Source organism: Notamacropus eugenii, chromosome 5 (assembly GCF_028372415.1).
Source record: "Notamacropus eugenii isolate mMacEug1 chromosome 5, mMacEug1.pri_v2, whole genome shotgun sequence".
NCBI lineage: Eukaryota > Metazoa > Chordata > Mammalia > Diprotodontia > Macropodidae > Notamacropus > Notamacropus eugenii.
In genome coordinates, this window is record NC_092876.1 from 195650003 (window position 1) to 195674092 (window position 24090).

Below are 24090 nucleotides of genomic sequence, written 5' to 3' on the forward strand. Positions count from 1 at the left end.
CTCAGTTTGCTCATCGGTAAAATGAAGAGGTTGGACTAAAAGACCAGTCATAGGAGCAACATCTTCCCCATGCAGGGTAGGACAGTCCCCACCAATATCCCCTTTAAAAGTTAGTGAAATAATCTTTGCGGCTTAATTGTTCCAGAGGACTAAGGCTCAAACCACTGACTTAGCTCCTTAGTGATCTAGGTACAAAGGAGTGTCACTGGCTTGACAAAGGCTGCTGAGTATAACGCAATGATGACGAATGCAGAAGCTACACTCATCTGAAATGATGATCTACCTTATACTTTTTTAATTATTTTTTTTCAAATAAGATTTTATTTTCTCTCTTCCACATTCAGTGAAAAACAAAACCCTTGCAATAAATATGCATTATAAAGCAAAACAAATTCCCACATGGGCCACATCTAAAAATTTGTTTCATTCTGTGAGTCCATCTCCTGTCAGGAAGCAAGTGGCGTGTTCTATTGTTGGTTGTCTGGAATTATGGTGGGTCCTCAGTCTGTCAAAGGTGTTCATTTCCATAATTATGGTATAAATAGTGCTTCTCTCCATGTTATTGTTAAGTAAACCTTTTGTTTATTGTCAGGAGGTCCATGAGGTCTTAATTCATCCCAAACCTGAACTTCAACCAATGGGCTGACCTGAGTCAGGCCTGCCTGGGACACCTCTGGGGACTGTATTAGATCTAAATCTTTGACCTTACAAATGACTTGCTCAAGGTCACGTAACTAGAGAGGCTCTGAGCCCAGGATTGCAACTCAGGTCCCTCTTGACTCCAGGTCCAGCCCACTCTCCTCTATATGATCCTGTCCAGGATACAAAAGAAAATATGGACATTACATGATGGTACAAAGTACTAAGAGAATTCAAAGGGTTAAAAAGGATATTGCCAACTGGGGATATCTGGGAGGGAGTGAAATTTAACTCTGGACTTTGAAGAATAGGCAGAATTTGAACAGGGGTGGGAGAAATATATTATAGACATGAAGGAAACTCCTGTTCTTGAGTGGTATCAGGAAAAGAGTAGAATACAGGTTTAACCAGGATTGCAGACAGGATTACCCTTAGGATCTGATTCCCTTTTATCATAAATTATCTTTGGTCCTTTCTTTACATTAAGATCAGCAACTCTAGGTTAATCAAAAGCCAGCTTATCCCAGACTATTGTTTCCATCTGTACTGTTATTTTTTAAGCTTTTCCACTGTACTTCCTTCTGTAACTTCATCTGAGGACTTAATCTCAGATTTCACTTGGCACTGAAATCCCTGCCAATCATCTTGGCAGAAAATCTCCAGGATGCCCCAAGATTGAGATTTTAGCTCTTGTAGCAAGGAATGTAAGTGAAGAAATCAGGTGGCTTCCAGCTTCTGCTTTAAAATCAAAGCAAGAATAGTAAAGACCAATGAAGGACTACCATTTGGTATATCCTATTCATTCTATCTCACCTAAACTATAGTATGGCTTCCTCTACACCCATTTTCTTGTCGTGTTTTTATTTATCATGGCTATCATACACACTGCTGCCAGAATAACGTTCCTGTTCTACGTCTTTAATTTCAGTTGCGAGGGCTTGTAAACTTATGGAAAATAACTGTCAACATATTTGGTTTCCTTTGCAATGCTGCTTTATTTTATACATTTAAGAACATTGTTCTGAGGTGTCCATGGTTTTACCTGATTGCCAAAGGGGTCCACGACACAAAAAAAGGTTAAGAATGCTTGCTCTTCCCTAGTTCAAAATCCTCCAATGGCTCCCTATTGCTTTCTAAACAGAACTCTTGGATATTCAGAGTTCCACACAGCCTGATACCACTTACTTTTTCTAGTTCTGGTTTATTTTCTGCTGTACTACTAATTTTCCTCAGACATCTTTCCTTAGTGCATTTACTCATGATGCATCCCAAAGCAATAGGTGTTCTGACGTTGGATTTCCAGTTGCTTTAAGACCTACAACTGACAGAAATGTCAGGGTTTTTTTGGGAAAGGGGTGGTGGGCAGATATGAAAGAGAGTTCTAAGTTGGAAAGAGGTTTACAAAGCACTTAGGAGTGCTACGAAAATTCTTCCCAGCAAGTACGATAGCTTGGAAGGCACCTTCCTAACCAGAAGTGTTCTATTCATCTGCAAGTAGGGTTTCTTCCCCTGAACCCTTCTGATCACTTCTTTAATGGTTGCTAAAAGGAAAAGCAGTGAAAAAACTCCAGCCTGGGAGGCCAGACCTAGATCCTAGCCACAGCTCTGCCTCTAGTCATATAATTTGAGGTACAGAACATTTTTTTGTGACTTCATTTGTAAAATCAGGCAGCAGAGCTAGATGTTTTATAAAATCCCTTCCAACTTGAAAGCCCTCCTGGCTTAGTGTGATTATCAATACTAACTATTTTTCTTTCCCTCTCAGCTTGATTTATTTTTTTCTTTTTCTCATTAAAGTGGCCATTCCCTGACTACTTCTTAAAGAGGCTTATTCACTAAATGGGCATTACCTCACTCTAGGTGAGTACCTGAAAAGGCCTTAGGTCTAAATAGGTCAAGGTCTCCCACTGCATCCCGGGCTGTCTCCAGTCATCCTGATGAATATCTGGTCATTGGATCCAGATAGCTCAGGAGGAGAAAGTGAGGCTGGTGACCTTGCACACCCCTCCCTCCCTCAAAACAAAGTCAAGTGCAAGTCATGTCATCAGTTCTCTGATGTCGTGGTGTTCTTCAAAATGAAGGATGAACACAACCCAAGCTCATATCATATCATATTACCAAGAGGCACGGAACACATCAGGTGAAAAGTGAAACAAGTTTATTTACTAAATGGCTTTTTCCAGTGAAGTGCCTTCAAGGCTACTGTGTATCAGCTGAAGAAGCGAAATTGATGTGCTTGTCAATGACAGAGTTACTTGAAGGAAATGCCATTGACACAAAGAAAAATAAAGCAGAAAACAACTGTAAGGTAATTTTTGCTTCAAGTAAAAACTGGGAAGAGGTTCAGATTACATTGTATTAAGAAATTTTAATTAAATTTAAATTTTTAGTACTTAATTTTGCTCTTTAGTTCAGAAGTACTTGAGTCAAACTGAAGGTAAGCATTTGCAATCCACTTTCTCTAATAAAACACTGAATTAAATCCATATGACTATAGTTTTCAAAAACCCATGATTTTGCCCCTGTTGGCGTTTCCTTCATTTACAGTTTGTCTCTAGGCCCTACAGACTTTCTGGCTGAAGAACTAGTAGGGGCTGGCCAGCAGCTACAGCCTTTGAAAATCCATTGTCTTCTTCATGCCTTGAACAGCAAACATTAGTAGAGCTCTGTGAAGGTACAATCCCATTAGCATTTTTGAAATGTCAAATAAAACTCTATCACAGGATCAAAATTGACTGTATTCAAATCAATGTTTACCATGAAATTTTTTAGACAAAGCACAACATTTTAGACGAGCCCAATACCTGTATATTGGCTCTAAACATTGAAGATTACAGTTTGAGTCTTTGCTGTTCCAGAATATAAATAGCTTTTCATATCTGTAATCATAATTGGGCTACTGTAGCTCTTATCTTCTGTAAAGTTTCTAAGATGGCCTCGGGCATGGTCAAGCACTAACATGGAAGGTTTGCGTATTTACACCAGAGCCCATCGTTCTGTCAATGCAGGTTATTTCCTTCACTGATGTAGATGACATTACTTCCATGACTAGGTAGGTAAGACTAGAAAGAGTTGCTGTGATCCCTCACCAGTACAGTACCTCCTGTACTGATTTGGTAATGGACTTCTATACTTCATGAGGCTGGTGATGAAGTATGGGTTATATCATCTAAGAATCAGACCAATTTAAAACTATCTGTGTTTTCTTTTTGGCATCATGAACAAGCAGGATCTGTAATATGAGTTCAGAGTTGATCTTAAACAAGTGAATGGATTAAAGATGATGGGTGCTACTGATCAACAACCTAATATTAGCAGGGAATGCACTTAGCTCAGAGTTACATATGTGAGGTCACTGTTCAGAGAAGAGGTGTAGTATGTGGCCACAGAACAAAATAATATCTCATGTGGCAATTAAATTTATGACCTTAGCCTTATTAACAACACACTCTCTAAGCAACTGAGCTCGCTGGTCACATGTAATTTAATGTTGAGTGAATTTTTGTAAAGTCGGTCAAGTCAGTAAATATTTACCAAGTGCCTATGATATATCAGATATTATATTAAGCACTAAGGATACAAATAAGAAAAAGAAAGAAAGTCCTTGCTTTCCAGGAGTTTACAATCTCGTGATGGAGACAATGCAGAGAACTATGTACAAACAAGTACAAGACTTAAAGGAAGCCAATAGGCAGAGAGGAGGAGGGACAGCAACTGAGACATGGGAGACATCTGGAGAAAACACCCTGGGCCAAGAGATTTCTGCAGCTCTCTTTCTTCCAGGCTGGAGGCATTGTCTGCCCAAGGGGACTGAATTAAAAGAGGCAGAGGGATGAAATATTCACATACATGAGTGCATTCAAAAATCAAATATGAAAAAATTTGCATTATCTATATCTCCTACTCCCTTCACTAAAGAACATAATCAGGAGTTGTTCATATCTTAAAATGAAGGAAGATATGTTTTTCTGAATGGATCTTCTGTTAAAGAAAGGAGACAAATGCCATATTATGAGCAAGATGACTTTTATTTCCATCCTTAATGAAAATCACACCATTATTTAAGAACATTTGAAAAATCTTGAAATAATTTAAACTGAAGGCACAGAAGAACAAACAAAAATATTGGAACTATAAGATCTCAAAGGGGAAAATATATTTTCAAGGATGAGAACAAATTATGAACAAGTTTCCATCACCAAACATCATTCTGACCAAAAGCTATGGCCTCTTGCAATACCACCTACTATACAAGCCAGATTATACTTTTTGTGACCAAAAATGCTGAAAATGATTCCTTTTTTTTTTTTTTTAAGATACTAAAGACTATATCACCTGGTTCACCTGTAGCACTTTACATCTGGGGAAGCTGAAGTCAAGTTACTGGCTGGTAGCTACTCCCCCAAGAGATGACTTATTTTTATAAAACATTTTAAAAATGCAAAGTAGATTACAAAACTCTATTTTTGAGGAGCAAGAGGAAACATGTTGCATGTCAAATAGAATATCAAAGTATTTCACTATCAGACTGCTTCAAAAGCCAATAATCACGCAACAGTAATATACTGTATGGGGGGACATTCTGTCCTTTCCTGGATATGTACTGACCAGGGCCATCATTGGGGTGAATGAAATAATGGCAATTATTGCAGCCTTCTTTATTGGCTCCTAACAGATCAAAAGTGTTTCAAAAGTAAGTACAATAACCAGTGGCATGCTACAGATAGCTTATACCCCAGCAATGCAATTATTAAACTTGAAAACAAGGTTCATGCTTCACAATGTATTGCAGTAGTTTTGAAATACATTCTCTGATAATTAACACTATTCATTACAATACAGAGGTCGCTTGTTTAAATTAGCTCAGGTTCTGAACTAGGTTTCTAATTGAAACTCTTTTTCAAGTATGCGTAACATTAACAATGTATAGGGTTTTTCCAACTTAGCGCACCATTTTATATATCTCTTCAAAGGATAACTATGTTGTATAAATGAAGAAAAGTTAATTATATCTTTAAAGTCAGTTAAAAAAGGTTAATGAAATAAGTTTGGTTCAATATTTGAAAGATTTTAACAACAAAAAACTCATAACAATTCAGGTACATGGCAAATTTCTCTGGTCCTTTACATTATTTGTCATTTTAAGGAAGAAATAATGGGATAAAAACTCACTCAGGATTCAATTAGATTAAAATGAAATGGTCTCTTTCACTTAACTGAGGCATATGCGTTAATAATTATGTAGTCTTCTTTGTAAGAAAGCTCAACTGGGTTTTAATTACTTAAGTCACGAAAATGTTTCTTCATAAGATTACTGATAACTAATATAAATTCTAGAAATGATTATAGTAAAAATGTTTTCATCAAAATTTTCCTATGTAATAAATCATTTTTTTGGAAAGTAACCTATTAAAGGTTTTTTTTTGGCTTTTTTTTTTTTTTTTGCTTAAATGCAACAGCTACTAGCAACTAAACCTATACTTATTAATTTCTTTTTCACTAGTGAGCATAATATTCCCTAATTATTTCCTACTATTCCAAATATTGCACATTATAAAAAAACTCTTTAGTATTATTAGACCTGTACCTTCTTCATTCTGAACACCAACAGACTGAAGTAGAAATAAGTGGGACTAGAAATCCACTTAATGAATAAGACAGGTCTTTGAAATGTTGGCACCAATGAAATTAGGAATTAGTGTTGACAAAAATTAAAATTATGTCCCTTCACAATACTGATTCTGACAGATGATGGACATCTATATTTATTAAGGATGACTGATGTGAGTCTTCACCATAAAGAAGGATAAATAGATTATATTTTACAATTTAATTTTTAAAATAGCAAAGAGAAACCAAAATCATATGACTCAACCAGCTCAGTCCAACTCTGGGAAGGTTCATTTACAATTATAGGCCACCACCTAACACTTCAGAGTGTGAATTTTTTTAAAATAAACCTAAAGATTAGTGAGACTACTGTTTTAAAGCTGAAAGACAAACATGGGAAGGTGAAATAAGTCCTTTAAATTAAAATGAAAAATAAATGAAAATCACCCAAATTAGCAGTTCTGGGCCCTGCTTATCACCAGCTGTGTCAGTGATTTAGGAAAAAAAATCACAAATACAAAGGAAAGGTTTTCTTTAGAAATTCTGAGAATGGAAGATTACTGAAGTAGAACTAATGAAACAAATCTATACAAGACTTCCAGGCCAACAAATAACTGTTAGAGTAACCTTGTTCCTTTGCTCCTTCAGCATGGGAACGAGTGCTGAATGGCTCATGCCCAGAGTAGACAGCCCATTCACAGCAATAATCATGTCACCACACCTGGACAAATAAACAAAACATACCAAGTATTACCAACAGGACTTTAACATTGGACATCTATTATGTAATCATTCAATCTGTTCTTCTGTAAGGAAAAGCTATAAAGGCATGTCTCAGGTTGTTAAAAAAATACAATTCATTTGGCAAACATGAAGTACTTGCTTACTACACATAAGGCACTGTGCTATATGCTGTGGAAGATACAAAGAGAAATACAATTATATTTTCAGGTTATTTTAAAATTAAACTACAGGAATTTTCAAAAAGACCAGCCAGTTCTATTGTTTTCATTGTGGTGTAATAGAATGAGTACTGCATTTAGTCTGGAAACCTGGGTTTAAATCTCAGTTGTGTCACTCAGTGTGTGTCCTTGGGCAAGTCTCAACTACTCAGGCTCAGTTTCTCATCTGCAAAATAAGGGAGAGACTGGACTAGATGAGACTGCTCAGGTCCCTTCCAGCTCCAAATCTAGTATCCTACAATTTTATTCCAGACAGAACCTAGAGAATAATAACATCTGGTATACCTAAGGGCTGACTGGTGGCAGGGATCAAGAAGTAGTGAGAGGGGTCTGTGTTAAAGGACTATTAAGGAGAGAATAAAGAAAATCTCAAGTAAGACTGCATGGCTGCTAACATTATTAGCATTCCTATCAGAGATCATGCATAATTTTACATAGACCTACAGACTTGGTTCTGAATGAATCAAAATTAGTGCATAAGCAAATACAAATGGTAATCCAGTTTATACAACATATATATGGTAAAATTTTAGGCCTTGGGTTCTAAATTATTTCTGTGCCATTTCTTCCTACTGCTGACAAGTGTATTCCCAAGGAAAGGAGAATAATTTTAATATAACTTAAAATCCAATTAGGGAAGTAAATTTACTACTTCTAAGTTTTCAGAGAAAAAGGTGACCCTTCTTGACAAGAAGAGTCTAATCCTCTTGAACTCACCATCTCCTTTTTCCAATGGGACTTCGTTCTCATCAATCATCAATCTTTTGCGTCTTCAATTTTTTCCTTCCCTACTGGATCTTTTCCCTCAGACTAAAAATATATTAACGTCTCCATTATCGTAAGAGAGTTTGGTAGCTTGAATGGGGGAGCAACCAAACTCTTTTCTGTAGTTTATTTCTATTAAGTAGTCTATGCTATACTACATTCACTTCTTTACCACCCACTTATTCCTTGATCTTTGCAAGTTGGCTTCTGGCTCGAGCAATCTGCTGAAATCACTTTCTTTAAGGGCATCAGTGACCTCCTTATTGCCAAATCCAAGAGATCTTCATTTCAGCCCTCATCTATTCATGAAAACTTGTACTGAGTGCCTATATTCTACGTAAGGCACAACGTAATCAGAATTAGCAGCTATGACCATGCTAAATGTGGAAATGCTAGATTCATTTTCTTCCCTCAAACCTTTACTTATGTCAGTAGAAAACTGCCAATATAAATTAATAGATACTAATGTTGTTTATCATTTCCTAACAATATTTAGCCGTCAGTATCATTTTATAAAGAGCATAATAATTTATCACTTTCAAATTTATTTTTAAAAAAGTAGTTGCTACCCTGGGCAAGTCACTTAAATGTGTTGCAAGAAAAAAAAAAGTAGTTGTTACTACCAAAAACAAGGCTTTGGCAACTAACTTACATTCATCACTCTCTCTTATATGACAAATAGAGAACTAAAGGAGAATTTCCTGCCTCCATCAGCTATTGATTCTAACAGAACAATGAGGAAGCTCTTGACAGCTGGGCACTTCTAGACAGTCACAGTCCTCAAATCATCTGTTAGCACTCAGGTAGCTGTTCTTTTCTCCAAAGTGACTTAACCCTAACCCAGTTTTCCTCACTGAACTAAAAAAAAAAAAAAAGGCCACAAGTAACTGAATCCAGTCTTTTGGATCAATTTAAACATTAACCAAACACATTGTATCTTTTATTACAACATTTAAGGATCTGCAAATAGATTCTGGACTCACTTTAATCTTCCATCATAGTAAGCTGGGGTTCCAAGGACGATTGTTTTAATGAAAAAAGGTTGATTTGTATGGTTTTCTTCATACCCACCAACAATACTAAAGCCCCAACTTCCCAAGTTGCTTCTTCGTAGAACAACATCATGGAAGCTATGAAGAACACTGTTAAAGAATAACAGAGAACAAAAATTAAATTTACAAGAATGTATTTTTTCTTTTTTAACAAATTATTGATCTCTTCTTTTTATATGACCTACATTTCCCAATACATACCTCTCCTTTCCCCTACCAAAAGTGACAATAAAGTTTACTTTTAAATAAGTATATTGCATAATTCTTTTCAAAATATTATCATATACTACACTTGATATTTATGAAAGGAAAAAAGGGAATGGTCACCTTAGCTCATCCAAAAAATATCACAGGGAATGTAAAATTATTTTAACAATTTCATTTTTTATTATAGATGCAGTTACTGGATTAACAGTAATTCCTTTATTTTTCCCTTCAAAAAAGAATTTCTTTTCCTGTCACTCTAATTGGTGACACTAAATAAGTGTCTTATTTAAACACTAAATAAGTCACTTCTAATAATGTTTTACTTTTAGATGATTTAAAAACTACTTTGAAAGAACCTCTAGGCAGGTCCATCTTTAAATGAGTTACAGTTACAATGAGATTTATATTCTGAGAGCTAGTCCCAGTATAAAAAAAAGAAACTGCAATGAAGGAAATATAACACAGCTTTTAAACTCCAAATATAAAGATATTGCAGTAGTTTAAACATCAACTAGAAAAAATCCCACCAGAGGGCTATACTTTAATTTTTCAGCAGTGATTTTTCTACAGAAATGCTTTCAATCAACCTAGTAAAAAGAAACGTCCCAACTGCCCACATTTTGGGGAGGAGGGAGGGAATAGAATGAGAAAAAGAGAAATAAATCCAAAAGGAAGGAACTTTTTCTGACTTTACATAATTACATGTATGATTTTAGAATCCTGTTATAAATTTTGAATATGCTTATTCAGGAAAAGGGGAAGTCGCACTTACTCTTCTATTAATGTATTATTTTAAAAAAGTATAGAACATTCAGTTCCCATCCTCAAAAAGAAATCCCCACTCTAATAGCCCACAATTGGTCCTCCAGTCTTTCTTTGAAGACCTTCAATGAGGGGGAATCCAGTACCTCCCAGAGTAAGGCATTCTACTTCTGGAGAGCTCTAATTGTTACAAAGGTTTTCCTGATGTCAAGCCTTTGTTGCCCTCTTTGGAACTTCCTTTCACTGATCTCAGTTTTGCCCTCTTCAGCTAAGGAGAACATGTCTACTTCTTCCTTGTGATAACCTACTTCCTTTTCTAGATGTTCCATAGCCATGTCCTGATATTTTCCCTCTAGTATCAACCTCGGAACTCATACTATGTTGCAGTACAACACAGAAGCCAGAGATACAAGTACAAAAGAATGAAGCAATGCTACTTGCAAAGAGGAGGAAACACTCAGGGGGGAGACAACAAATACGTGTTATTATTTATATAGGTATATGTGTGTATATATATGGACATGTACAATCTATATATACGTAAACATACATCTATAATTATCTCCTGTTAATAAATACAAATATATACCAAGCAGTCAAATTCAAGATAGGTTGGGGGGCAGGCAAGGCACCAGAACTTAAAGGGGAATCAGAAACATATATTTTCATGCAGAAGATGGTGTCTGATCTGTATTTAAAGAAAGAGATGGACTTTCTGAGGCAGAGGAATGGGCAACCAAGACTATCTTTGGGTAGCCCGGTGAGCTATGTTTTTCCTGTTGTTTCCAGGGCAAAAGTTATTTTTCTTGGCAGAGCAAAAAGAAGCAGAAGAAGATGAGAAGGGCTGTCCTTCTTCCATGTGGTCAGTCATTCCCATCTTGTCCTATCTCATCTCTGATCCTTGCTTCTCCTCAAATAGCTAAAAAACCAAACCAAATCCACCTCACTTTTGTTATCTTCTCCTTCCCTGGAAAACCTGAGTTCATTAGCATTCTGGGCATCATTTCCCCAAGGCTGTACCCAAATAAACAGTAAAGGAAGAGTAGACAGTTCTGAAGGACACAGAAACATTTATTTTTAAGATTCCTTTAAAAAAATAAAATTGACTCTCCTAAAGTGGAGGTCTTTTAAACTTCTATTTTTAATAATGAAAAGGTGCTCCTTAATACTGCTGACCCTACAAGGAAATGCTACTTTATGATACTCTCTATCATGACCTCTAATTCAACTAATCTTGTTCTCTGGCACACAGGGCTTTACAAAGAGGGAGTGAGGTGGGCTGAGGTTTGCGTAAAAATGCCAGATCCTTTTCATTAGTCTGAATCCACTGGTGTGCCAGAGGAGGACGTAGTGGAAGGCCTTTCAGGAAGAGCAGAGATGGGAGAAACCTTACGGAGATCACCTGTACTGTCACAAAAAAGTCACTTTTCTGACAAGATGGTCTTTGACTTTTTTATAGAATGGAAAAACAGTTGTGATTTCACACACAAAAAAGGTAGTCTCCCAATGTACATGGTTTTCTAGATAGAGTTAATATTTGTAAAGTGCTTTACAAAACCTGAAGCCCTATATGAATGATAATTATTCCCATTCTCATTATTATTAATATCTTACAGATAGGAAAGAAATGAACTGTAGAGTGAAGCCAAAAAGCCTTAAATGTAAAATGCCTGGTCTCAAGGGTATAGTAAGGTGTAAAATTGCTGACCAAATAAGTTAGACTGGCAACAGATTAATATTTTACTAAGCATAAAGAAAAAGTAGGGGATACCATGAAGAACTCCCATGCTTCTCAGAGAGTCCCTAGAGAATATGGATGGCTCCCATGCAATTAATAAATGGAGTGGAAGAGCACTTCAGAGGTGCACTGAAGTTAGGGAGGAAAAAAGTATCCCTCAACTATAAACCCTGGTTCTCAAACTTCCCTATTCCTTTTTTATTTTTAACTAATTTATTTTTAGTTTTCAACATTCACTACAAGGTTTTGAGTTCCAAATTTTCTCCCCATCACCCCCAAACAGCAAGCATTTTGACTACCCCTTCCCCTAATCTGCCCTCCCTTCTATCACAGCCCTGCCCCCTGCTCTTACCTCCTCCTTCCCTTCTATTTTCCTGTAGGGCAAGATGGATTTCTATACCTCATTGCCCGTATATGTTATTTCTCAGCTGCATGTAAAAACAATTTTTAACATTCATTTTAAAAACTTTGAGTTCCACATTCTCTCCCTTTCTCTCTCCTTATCCATCCTTGTTGAGAAGGCAAGCAATCTGATATAGGTTATCCATGTGGAGTGATGTAAAACACTTCTGTAAGAGTCATGTTGTGAAACACTGTATTTCCCTCCATCCTATACAACCCCCTCATTTATTCTATTCCCTCCTCTGACCCTGTATCTCCTCAAAAGCGTTTGCTTCTGATTACCCCCTTCTTCCATTTGCTACCCCCCCCCCCCAATCCCCTTCTCTCCTGCTTTCCTGTAGGATAAGACAGATTTTCACACCCAATTGAATGTGTATGTTACTCCTTTCTTCAGCCAAATCTGATGGGAGTAAGATTCACTCATTCTCTCTCATCACCCCCTAAACTTCCCTATTTCTGTCAAAGATGCCATTCTCCTTCCAATACCTTAAGGTGCTAATCTCAGTTCTTCACCCTCCCTCACCTCCCTCAGTGATAGCTGCCTTTTCTACATTTGTGTATTTCTCCCACGTGATCCCTTCTCTCCTCTCAACCAGCTGCTGCCTGCCTCAAGTCCATCACCTCTCCCCCTGCTATTACTGCACCTGCCTCCTCACTGGGATCCCTTTCTCATATCTCTCAAACATAATCAGGGGGATGATATTTGCTAATCCCCAAAGTTAAGATTTCTAGCTTACTCTGAAAAAAGGCATGGAAGGAATCTAGGTCAGGATTTCAGTGGAGTCAGAAGTTGGAAGAAGCATTGATTACAACCAGGTGGTGAAGCAGCATATAGTGGGGACAATGACAGCAATCCAAGTACATTAATGGCCCAGTGGTATCAGAGGATTGGATGCTCTCTCTACTGGTGAGCTGTAGTTTTAAGAATGTGGGCATACAGAGCCCTAATCATTCTGGAGACTAACCCTGAACATGGAGAAATCTTAATGCAGATCCCCCAGGGAACCCAACCTGCAAATATACCTTGCCAGAATGGTCCAGAGAGTCAGAAAGGCCTTTTATACACTAAACTATTCCTAACAGTTGAACTGGGAACAAAGAAGATGCCCAAAAAATGGCTAAAGAAATTGTGGTACATGAAGGTAAAGGAATATTACTGCGCTAAAAGAAATGAAGAGTAAGAAGAATTCAGAGAAACATAAGAAGACTTAGATGACCTGACACAGAAAGAAGTTAGCAGAACCAGGAAGGCAAAATAAACAATCATTAAAACCAAATAAATGGAAACAACAACAAAAGAGCCTGAAATGCCATGTAACTATAATGCCAAAGACTAGAAATGAAAATGACTTTACCAAGGCAGAAGATGATGGGGTATGGACCACATCCTGTAATGTCAGATTTAGTTGATGTGTGGGGGAGTTTTGCTTTAAAATACTATTTATTTTCCTCTCTTTTCTTTTTGTTATAAGACATGGCTTGTTGGGTGAGAGTAAAGATATATTTTGAAACAAAGGTGATGCAAAAAACAAAAGGCAATAAAAATTTTAAAACAATCTGAATTTTTCAAGTCTAACAGTATTAGGATGATGTAATAGGCTCTTTAAGTACTTTGAAGAAGGAATGAATTATGTCTTTTCAAGTAAAGGAAGAATGCAAGTAAACTAATGTAACAAACAAACAAAATGATAAGTACCTTGGAAGTCCAAGCCACATGATCCACGATGGTGACCAACTGGCATCATACTCATTTTCACTGATTGTACTTGGCTGCTCCTCATTAGCCTGGGTCTGTTCTTCAACAATCTGGACTTCCAGTGCTTTGAGAGTGACAGCTGGGGAAGCAGCACTGGCTTTCAGCACAGCAACTGCCTCACTATGACTTAAATCAGTCAAGTCAATGCCATTGATGTTCAGCAACACATCACCTATTGAGAAGTACAGGCAAGAAAATGCTTAGGAAACTCAGCCTGGATTTACATGGTAATAAGGAGTGACATGGAGAATGACCACTACAGAAGTTGCTTCCCATAAATGATAACTGAAAAGTCCATCTGTAATTTCTTGATATTTTTAAAGCCTTCATGAATAAGTCTGTTTTTTGTAACACCTGTGGCAATAATTATCTTTATTCAAAAGAGAAATATTACTTGAAGGTAATGTAAAAGACAACATACAATCCTACCATTGCTAAAACAATTTTTGAAAACATGAATCAATACAATAAATTATATTAGCATATTTTAGATCACCAAGAATAAATATAAGCTATGGAAAAGAACACTTAAGAAAATCAGAATTGAGTTTATTGATGACGAGCTATGTGAACTTGGACAAGTCACAATTTCTTTCATCTCTAAAATCCTTTTCTTCTTTGAAATGGGTTTTTACTACAATACATTTCAAGTTCATACTTTCTATCAACAGAGCCCTAAAAAATACATACAGAAGCTGAAACAAGGCACAGACTAACTAAAGATTATTGGAAAAATCTTTCTGTCCACACACAATTAAGATTTGTTATTTGGATATCTTCTTGTTTATAAGAAAAGAGTTTCTTTTGTTTGTGTATTTGATTTGCTCCCAAACATAAGAAAGGACAATAAGGATTGGATAAAAGACTAGAAGGGCAAAGGATCAGTCTATCTATTTAAACTGTTCAAGACTTCTATTTTACAATAAAAATAGTCTAAGAAAAACTGATAATGCCCCCTTTTTATCCCAGTGATATACAAAAATACTGTAATAAATTAGTATTCATTTATTTTTCATAATTGGGAATATGCTATCCTGGTTAAAGAAGTTTTCCACTTATTTTCTGTTCTAGAATTTAAAGAGTGGTCCTCTCTCTTTGCCAGGGCCCAACCTCTAGACTTTTGCCCTTGATTTCATCCTCTCTTATTTTCTCTAAGAGCTTGCCATCTTGATCTGTCATTTTCAGTATCTCCATAGCCACTGTCTTTCTCTGTTGCCTACAAACGTGCAGTTTCCCCTATACTTAAACTTTCATTTCATTCCACCGTCTTTCAAACCACAGTTATATGGTTCATATAGTCTAGTACAGTGGATGGAGCACTGAACCTGGAGTCATTCAAAACACCTGAGTTTGAGGCCTACTTATATCACTTAGTAAGCAGCAGCTTTGGGAGCTTTCAGACCAGTGACAGTTGTACAACTGCTAAGAAAGAGCTTATGGGGACCCTGACCTTACACTAAGCCGGACCTGGTGCTGTTTGGTAACTTTATCATGTACATGCAGTTGAGGGTCACAGTTCCAGGGTAGAGAGGAGTGTTTATAAGCAGTCATTGGGGAGCAGGGGCTTGGTTGCAGTTCCAGGGTAGAAATGAGTACTAGCACTTGTGGCTGAGGAAGAACCTAGGCATAGTTCCAAAGGCATAAGGGAGTAGGGGTCTTGCCTGAGTAAAGATCAGAGTACAGACCAGGAGAACAGTGACCATACCTCTCCCGTGATCACAACATCTTAGAAATACCAAAAATTTAGGCACCCAGAACTGGTTCTGAAAACAGCAGAGCAAAAAAGCCTGAAACTTGGGACAGTGCCTCCCCATCCCCAAGTGAGTTGAGCCAAACTTTAACAAAGTTCAAAGTCAAGAAATAGGCTAGAAAACTGAAAATAATCTGACCGTAAAAAGCTATTATGATGGCAGGGAAGATCAAGTCATGAATTCGAAGACTATAATGGGAAATCAACTACAAGCAATGCCTCAAAGGAAAAAACTCAAATTGGACACAAGTCCAACAAGGATGCCTGGAAGAGATAAAGAGATGAGAATGACAGAGGAAAAATTGGGAAAAGAAATGAGAGTGATACAAGAAAACTATGAAAAGAGAATTAACAGCTTGGTAAAAGATCAGTCACACACAAAAAAATATCAATGAAATACCTTGGAGATGGTAGAATAGAAGTATGGACCTGATCTTGCTCTCCCTCCAAAGCCCTTAAAATACCTATAAAGAATGACTTTAAACAAATTCTAGAGCAGTAGAAGTCACAAAATGATAGAGTGAAACAGATTTCAAGCTCAAGACAACCTGGGAGGTCAACAAGAAGGGTCTATTGCACCAGGCTTGGAGCAGAGCTCAGCCTACTGTGCCAGCACAGATGGGACTGGAACAGGCTTCAGAGTGCTGAATCACAGGCAGCTGCTGAGGTTTCCAGATTTCTCAACCCACAAATGCAAAATTCTACCTCAAAAGTCAGTGAGAAAACTCTTTCACCTTGGTGAGAAAGGAGCTTGGTCCAACCCCAACCCCAGCCCCAGCGTGGCTACAGCCATTGCTTCAGCAGTGCCTGTTTCTGGAGCTCTTGGCCTACAGAAGGTGGGAGAATTGAGAAGCTGATCCAGGTCTCAGTCCTGAGTGGTGTCTCTGGGGTGAGGAGGAATGCTGGTATGGCAAAGCGTGTGGCAGAGCTGGTGGCAGGTGGAGAGAAAGAATCCTACTTGCAGTTCTAGGGCAGAAAAGAGTGCTTGTGGTTACTCACAGACCACAGCACTGGCCAAGAGGGGAGTAAACACCTCTCCCTTGATTATGCTACCTTGGAAGAACTGAGAACTTACAGGTCCCTAGAGATATCTTGGAGAATAGCTACACAAAACTTCTGAAGCCTGGAGTAGTATACCCTCCACTTGAGAAAGGGCTCAAAAGTCAAGTATTGCTTGGGAAAATGCCCCAAAAGAGGGTAAAACATAAGACTATAGAAGGTACTTCCTTGGTCAAAAGGTATTTTCTTCCATACTTTTGGATGAGAATGATCACAGCACACAACCAGAGGAAAACTTAAAGCATATAACTGGAGGAAGATAGCAAGGTCAAGGCTTCTATATCCAAAGCCTTCCAAAAAAAATAAGAAATGATCTCAGGGGCAAGGAAGAGCTCAAAAAGGACTTTGAAAATTAAGTAAGAAAGGTGGAGGAAAAATTGGGGAGAGAAATGAGAGCAATGAAGAAAATCATGAAAAACAAGTCAACAGCTGGCTAAAGGAGACCTAAAAAAATGCTGAAGAAAATAGATTAGCCCAAATGGCAAAAGAGGTCAAAAAAGTCAATGAGGAGAAGAACGCTCTAAAAAGCAGAATTGGCCAGATGGAAAAGGAGGTCCAAAAGCTCACTGAAGAAAATAATTCCTTAAAGATTAGAATGGAACAGATGGAAGCTAATGACTATATGAAAAATCAAGATATTATAAAACAAACCCAAAAGAATGAAAAAAAAACACAATATGAAATATCTCATTGGAAAAACAGCTGACCTGGAAAAGAGATCCAGGAGAGATAATTTAAAAAGTATTGGTCTACCTGAAAACCATGAAAAACAAGAGCCTAGACATCATTTGCCAAGAAATTATCAAGGAAAACTGCCGTGATATTCTAGAACCAGAGGGTAAAATAGAAATGGAAAGAATTCACTGATCACCTCCTAAAAGAGACCCCAAAAGGAAAACTCCTAGAAATAATGTAGCCAAATTCCAGAGTCCCCAGGTCAAGGAGAAAATATTACAAGCAACCAGAAAGAAACAATTCAAGTATTGTGGAAACACAATCAGGATAACACAGGATTTAGCAGCTTTTATGCTAAGGGATAGAAGGGCTTAGAATATGACATTCCAGAGGTCAAAGGTAGGATTAAAACCAAGAATCACCTACCCAGCAAAACTGAGTATAATACTTCAGGGGGAAAAAATGGAATTTCAATGAAATAGAGTATTTCCAAGCATTCTTGTTGAAAAGACCTGAATAGAAAATTTGACTTTCAAATACAAGAATCAAGAGAAATATGAAGAGGTAAAAAAGAAGGAGAAATCATAAGGAACTCATTAAAGTTGAACTGTTTACATTCCTACATGAAAGATGATATTTGTAACTCATGAGACCTATTTCAGTATTAGGGAAGTTACAGGAAATATGTATATATGTAAGTGTGTATGGTATGTATGTGTATATTATATATGTGTAGATAGGTATGTGTATATGGGTATATGTATATATGTGTGTATATATATGTATGTATACACACACACACACACACAAGGCACAGGGTGAGTTGAATATGAAGTGAGAATACCTAAAAAAACAAAATTTACTATTGAGTGGAATGTACTAGGAGTAAGAGAAAGGGAGAGGTAGAATGTAGCAAATCATCTCACATAAAAGAGGCTAGAAAGAGCTTTTGCAATGGAGGGGAAGAGAGGGGAAATGAAAGGGAATGAGTGAGCCTTCCTCTCATGGGATTTGGCTTAAGAAGGGAATAACACACACTCAACTGGGTAAGGAAATCTATTTTACCCTGCAGGAAGGCAGGGGAGAAGGGGATAGGAAAGAGAAGAAAAAAGGAGGGACAGATAATTGGGGAAAGGAATAATCAGAAGCAAACACTATTATGGGGGGACAGGTCAAGAGAGAATGGAATAAATGGAGGGCAGGACAGGATAGAGGGAAATGTGGTTAGTCTTTTTCAACATAACTATTATGGAAGTGTTTTGCATGGCTACACATGTATGACCTGTATTGAATTCTTGTTTTCTCAGTGAAGGTGGGTGGGGAGGGAGGGAGAGAATAAGAAACTCAAAGCTTTAAAAATGATTGTTAAAAATTGTTTTTGCATGCAACTGGGAAATGATACGTACAGACAATGGGGTATAGAAATCTATTTTGTCCTATAGGAAAAAAAGAGGGGAAGGAGATGGAATTAGGGGGTGGTAATAGAAGGGAGAACAAACTGGGGGAAGGGGTGAATGGGGTGAATGTTGTCCTGGGGCAGAGGGTGGGAGAAATGGGGAGAAAATTTGGAATTCAAATTCTTGTGAAACTGAATACCGAAAACCGAACGATGGAGACAAGAGTTCCATAATATTCTACAGGTTTCACACCACACAAGGAGCACTGTGATAAGATCCTTTAGGAAGATTGATTTAAATTAATTTTTAAGTAAACTGTCAATCATATCACCTGCAAAAAGTGACAATTTAGTTTCCCTTTTGCCTATGCTTATTCTTTCAACTTTTTTGTGACAAGTTTCTATTTCTTAGTTAATATTTCTAATTCTACATTTAATCCTACACTGAATAGTAATATAATACTGTGTATCTTCACTTTACTTCTAATATCACTGGGAAAATTTCCAGCAGATCCCCATTACAAAAAATACTGGCTCTTGGTTTTGACAGATAATACTTATCATTTTGAAGAAAGACCCATTTATTCCTATGCTTTCTAATGTTTTTATTTAAGTTTTTATTTTTATTATTTTCTTTGAGACAATGGGGTCAAGTGACTTGCCAGGGTCATACAGCTAGTAAGTGTCTGAGGTTGAGTTTGAACTCACGTCCTCATAACTTTAAGGCCAGTGCTCTATCTACATGTCACCTAATTGCCCCTAAATCAGTTTTTATTGATATTTTCTGTTTCTTATATCAGTATCCTAAATATTGGTGAATTCTTTCAATATTTATTTTACCCTCTGGTTCTAGAATATCAGGGCAGTTTTCCTTGATAATTTCATGAAAGAAAGGCTCTTTTTTTTTTTTTTTTATCATGGCTTTCAGGTAGTCCCATAATTGGGTTAGTCTATTTTTAAAGATGTTATTTTCTTCATTATTTCTTTGGGTCTCCTTTAGCAGGCTGTTGACTCACTTTTCATGAGTTTATTGCATCACTCTCATTTCTTTTCCCAATTTTTCCTCCACTTCTCTCACTTGCTTTTCAAAATCCTTTTTGAGCTCTTCCATGGCCTGAGACCATTGCATATTTATTTTGGAGGTTTTGGATGTAGAGGCCTTGACTTTGATGTCTTCCTCTCAAGGTATACTTTGTTCTTCCTTATCCAAAAGGATGGAAGAAAATACCTTCTATAAGAAGAAAGAAAGTAACCTTCTATAGTCTTATTTTTTTTCCCTTTCTTGAGCATTTTCCCAGACTTTTGAGTCCTTTGAAGTAGAGGGTATACTACCCAAGGCTTTAGAGATTTTGTGCAGCTGGTTTTTGAGATATCTCTAGGGACCTGTAAAAGTTCTCAGTTCCTCCAAAATCAAGGGAGTGGAGTTGACTCCTCTCCTGGCCTACACTCTGGGGTCTGTGAGCAACCAAAAGCACTCTTTTCTGGCCTGGAACTTTGAGAAGGGTTCCCTCTCCACAGCCACCATCAGCTCCACCATGCCAGTGTCAGTGCTCCTCCTCACCCCAGGACCGCCACCTCAGGGCTGAGATCCAGATCAGCTGCTCAATTCCCCCAGGGTCTTTAGGCAGAGAGCTCCAAAAGTGCCTGCTGCTGCCCTGGGGCCAGGGCTGGGGCTAACCTCACTCCCCTCTCACTCAGGTGAAAGAGCTTTGTTACTGACCTTTGAAGTTGCCTTTCACGTTTGTGGGTTGAGAAATCTGAGAACCATAGCTGCTACCTGTGATTCTGTGTCCTGAAGCCTGTTCCAGTCCTGCCCGTGCTGCGTGGGCCGGGCTGAGCTGCACTCCACTCCAAGCTTGGTGTGATAAACCTTTCCTGTTGACCTTCCAGGCTGTCTTGGCCTGGAGATCTGATTCACACTCATTTTGTGGCTTCTGCTGCTCTAGAATTTGTTTAGTCATTTTTGACAGGTATTTTATGGGTTATGAGGGAAGAGCTAGAGCAGTTCCATCCTTTTACTCTGCTATCTTGGCTCTGCCCCCTCCAATTAATTTTTAATCTTTGCTTGAAAGGTCCTTTGCCAAGTATATTTTTATTACATTATGTTCTGCAAAAGATGTATTTAACAGCTCTGCCTTGTCGCATTTGTTTACAATATTTTTGTGCTCTAACAATATGGTAAATTTTTGTGAAGGTACCATGCACAACTGAGAATAGGCATAGTCCCATTGTTATTCAACATTCACAAAAAGTCCATCAAATCTAACACTTATAAAATTCTATTCAAGTCTTTAATTTCTTTTTTGTTTAGATTTATCTAGCTTTGAGAGGGGATAAATTGAGGTTCCCTTATTATCCCAGTCTATTTTCCCCCATTTCCCACCAGCTACATAAATTATCTCTTCATTATGCCTTCTACTCTAGGAAATTCATCACTAGAAAATATCATTATCCTGCAAAGTTGAATCTTTCTGGTACTCACATCTCATCAGTAACTTTTGTCCCTCCAACTGGAATCTTTTGTCAGAAGGCCTCTATTTAAGAAAGGAGCTTTGCTTAGTCTCCTATTTCCCACTAGCAATACTGCTTTGGGAATTTTCCATCACATCCCTATGCTAGGTACTTTCTCTCCACCTCAGCTTCCTTTTGTGTGCTATCTTCCTTCATTAAATTGTAAGCTCCTTAAGCACACTTTCTAAAAACTTGTATTTGTATCCTTAGCACATAGCATGGTGCCTGAACATAGTAGGCACTTAATAAATGTTTACTTATTAACTAACTAGTTCTCCCTGCAGCTCAAATATTTAACTTTTCCTCTACAATTTAGAAGCTATGCCATCTGATGCACAGATGCTTAAAACTGATAACAGATTATGCTATAGCCCATTATTTTAACTCCATGTATTTTCTTGTTTCAAGTTTTTTTTTTTTTTTGTAAACAGTATACTGTTGGATTCTAATTCATTCTGCTACCCTCTTAAATTTTATGGGTGAGTTAATCCCATTCACTTTCACAGTTATGGTTTTTAATGGTGTATTTCCCTCCATCCTGATCTTTTATGCTTTTCCTTCTTTGTTTTCCAACCCCTATATATGGATTCTTAAAATATTTTTACTAGCTTAATGAACATAAAATCCTTTTTTTAAAGAAGAAACAACCTATTTCACTGAGTTTGACATGTTTACATGTTTTACATGTTTACATGAGTTTTACACACATCCGCAAAAGCAAACTTTACCTCGCTTAATTCTTCCATCTCTTGCAAGGCAGCCATGAGGTGGTACACTGGTCACAAAAATTGGCAATTCACCACTCTTACTTCCTCTGCCTCCAGCTACTGTCATTCCAAGGGATTCATGTGGTTCCTTCTTTACAGTAATGTGTTTTTCTTGGCATGTAACACACTGGGAAAGATCCTATAACAAGGAAAAATATCCACTAAATAATAAGAAATAAAAAGTGGGAAAATAGGCTTTTCTTACATTAAATTGACAAAATATACCTAAATTTAACTTTAGCACAGTCATACCACCCTTGAGAAACAGAAAATATTTAAGGACCAAATACACTTACACAGTGCTTAAAAGATACAAGTTTTGAAAAATTATTTTGAATTCAAACACCAAAACAAATTAGCATTTCAATACAGAAAATAAGGCAGATAATGAGGATGGTACATGAAAACAAGAATTTATTAGCTTGCTTTTCTTCTTTTAGTTTATAATAAATCCAGTATGTTACTTTCGAAGCTGTTCTGTTCATATCGTATTTCTTTATGAGCTTCAGTCTGCTCTGTTCTCTGTATTAAAAAAAAAAATGCTAGAAAACCCACTTTCCTTTGGATCACTTTTTCTATTTTATAAGCAGCTGATTTAATATCAGAATTAGCTTTTTTGAAAGTTTTATAAAATTCATTTGTAAAACAACCTGGTCCTAACACATTTTTCTTTAGGAGTTCCTTTATGACTTCTTCAATTTCCTTTTCTGAAATTGGGTTATTTATATTCTCTATTTCTTTTTCTGGGCAAAATAATTTATTGTTTCCTTTATTTCATCTTTATTTCTTGTAAATTCTTTTCAGTGTTAATAATTAACAATGATTTTCCATTCTAGTAAAAAAATCAAATTAGCTGAACACTTATAAAATTTTATTAGTTTCTGAAAAAATAAAAACCTTATTTTTATTAATTCAATAGTTTTTATCCTTTCAATTTGGTTATCTTGCTTTTAATTTTCAAAATTTCTGTTTTGGTGTTTAGTGTTAATTTATGTGTTGTTTTTCTATCCTTAAAAAGTTGCATGTCCACTTCGTTGATCTACTCCTTCACTCTTGTTTTACCAGTAGTATCTGCTGGTTGAATGTAAGAGGCTCATTTCCAAATGAAGGAACTGTGACAATTGAGTGAACCACACTGACTCCATTCCTATTCAATTATGGGTCTAGTCCAGTTTCTGTCTTGTGAGAAAATTTTATTGCATTGTTTGAACCTAACCTTGTGTGGCTGAGACACTGGATCACCTTTGCTTGCTGCTTAAAGAGCCTTAACTGAGACCTAGGTTATGCTGACTAGAAACTCAAGTGAGATGCGAAGATTGATTCAAGGAGTTTTTTCACAATTATATAATATCTCAAACAACCTATAGATGTCGTATGTCAAAACTGGCCCCATACTGGTCAGTTTTTGTCCATATTCCTTTGATTGAATACAGATACTTGGGAGAAGTGGGACACATGTCTTTTTCTGATTTCAGAGAATTGTGTCTGTTCACCATCAATGTCACCAGTCCCGTCCATCATCTGAGGACCAGCCTTGCCAAGTTATGAGAAGCAAGGAAATAGTTTTGCCACAATAACTCTGGAGAATCCTCTACTAAAGTGTAAGGAGGTATGGCAGAGGAATAAATTAAAGATCTCTGAAGTATAGGGAGGAATACGGAAGAAACTGCTACTTGTAATGACAGTATCTTATCCAAGGCAGTGGGGAGGGGTCCAATGAAGTAATGTCTAAAGCAGACAAAGTCTTTGGCAGAATTTGGGTTCTAGAGAAATCCTAAGTCATATTAAGTTTGACAGTGGAAGCTGTCCTAAGGACTCTGCTAAGATGACTGTAAATATTCCAAAGATATTTAAAAAAGAAAAACAAGGAAGATAAAGAGGAAAAAACAAACATTGTTTTTGATAAATATTCCTTAGTCAACAGAATGTTCTCTCATATTCACAAGCCTCATGATGACATTGTGGATAGGACAAATATAATTATGATTTTAAAAATACTGACCAAAGCAATGAGATATAATGACTATTTGCTTCTAGAC

The 24090-nt window shown here is 37.0% G+C and overlaps 1 protein-coding gene across 4 annotated transcripts in view; it reads right to left on the reverse strand.

The window, feature by feature from the left end:
* Window positions 1–4648: 4648 nt before the first annotated feature.
* Window positions 4649–24090, reverse strand: part of LNX2 (ligand of numb-protein X 2) — a 103062-nt gene continuing 83620 nt past the window's right edge. For all 4 annotated transcript variants that reach the window (XM_072611796.1, XM_072611795.1, XM_072611797.1 and 1 more), the window contains 4 exons: window positions 22013–22190; window positions 13834–14065; window positions 8960–9118; window positions 4649–6970 (listed from right to left, as the gene is read on the reverse strand). In XM_072611796.1, coding sequence (XP_072467897.1) covers window positions 6835–6970; window positions 8960–9118; window positions 13834–14065; window positions 22013–22190 — 705 coding nt within the window. In that variant the 3' untranslated portion in view covers window positions 4649–6834. The remainder of the gene's footprint in view (window positions 6971–8959; window positions 9119–13833; window positions 14066–22012; window positions 22191–24090) is intronic.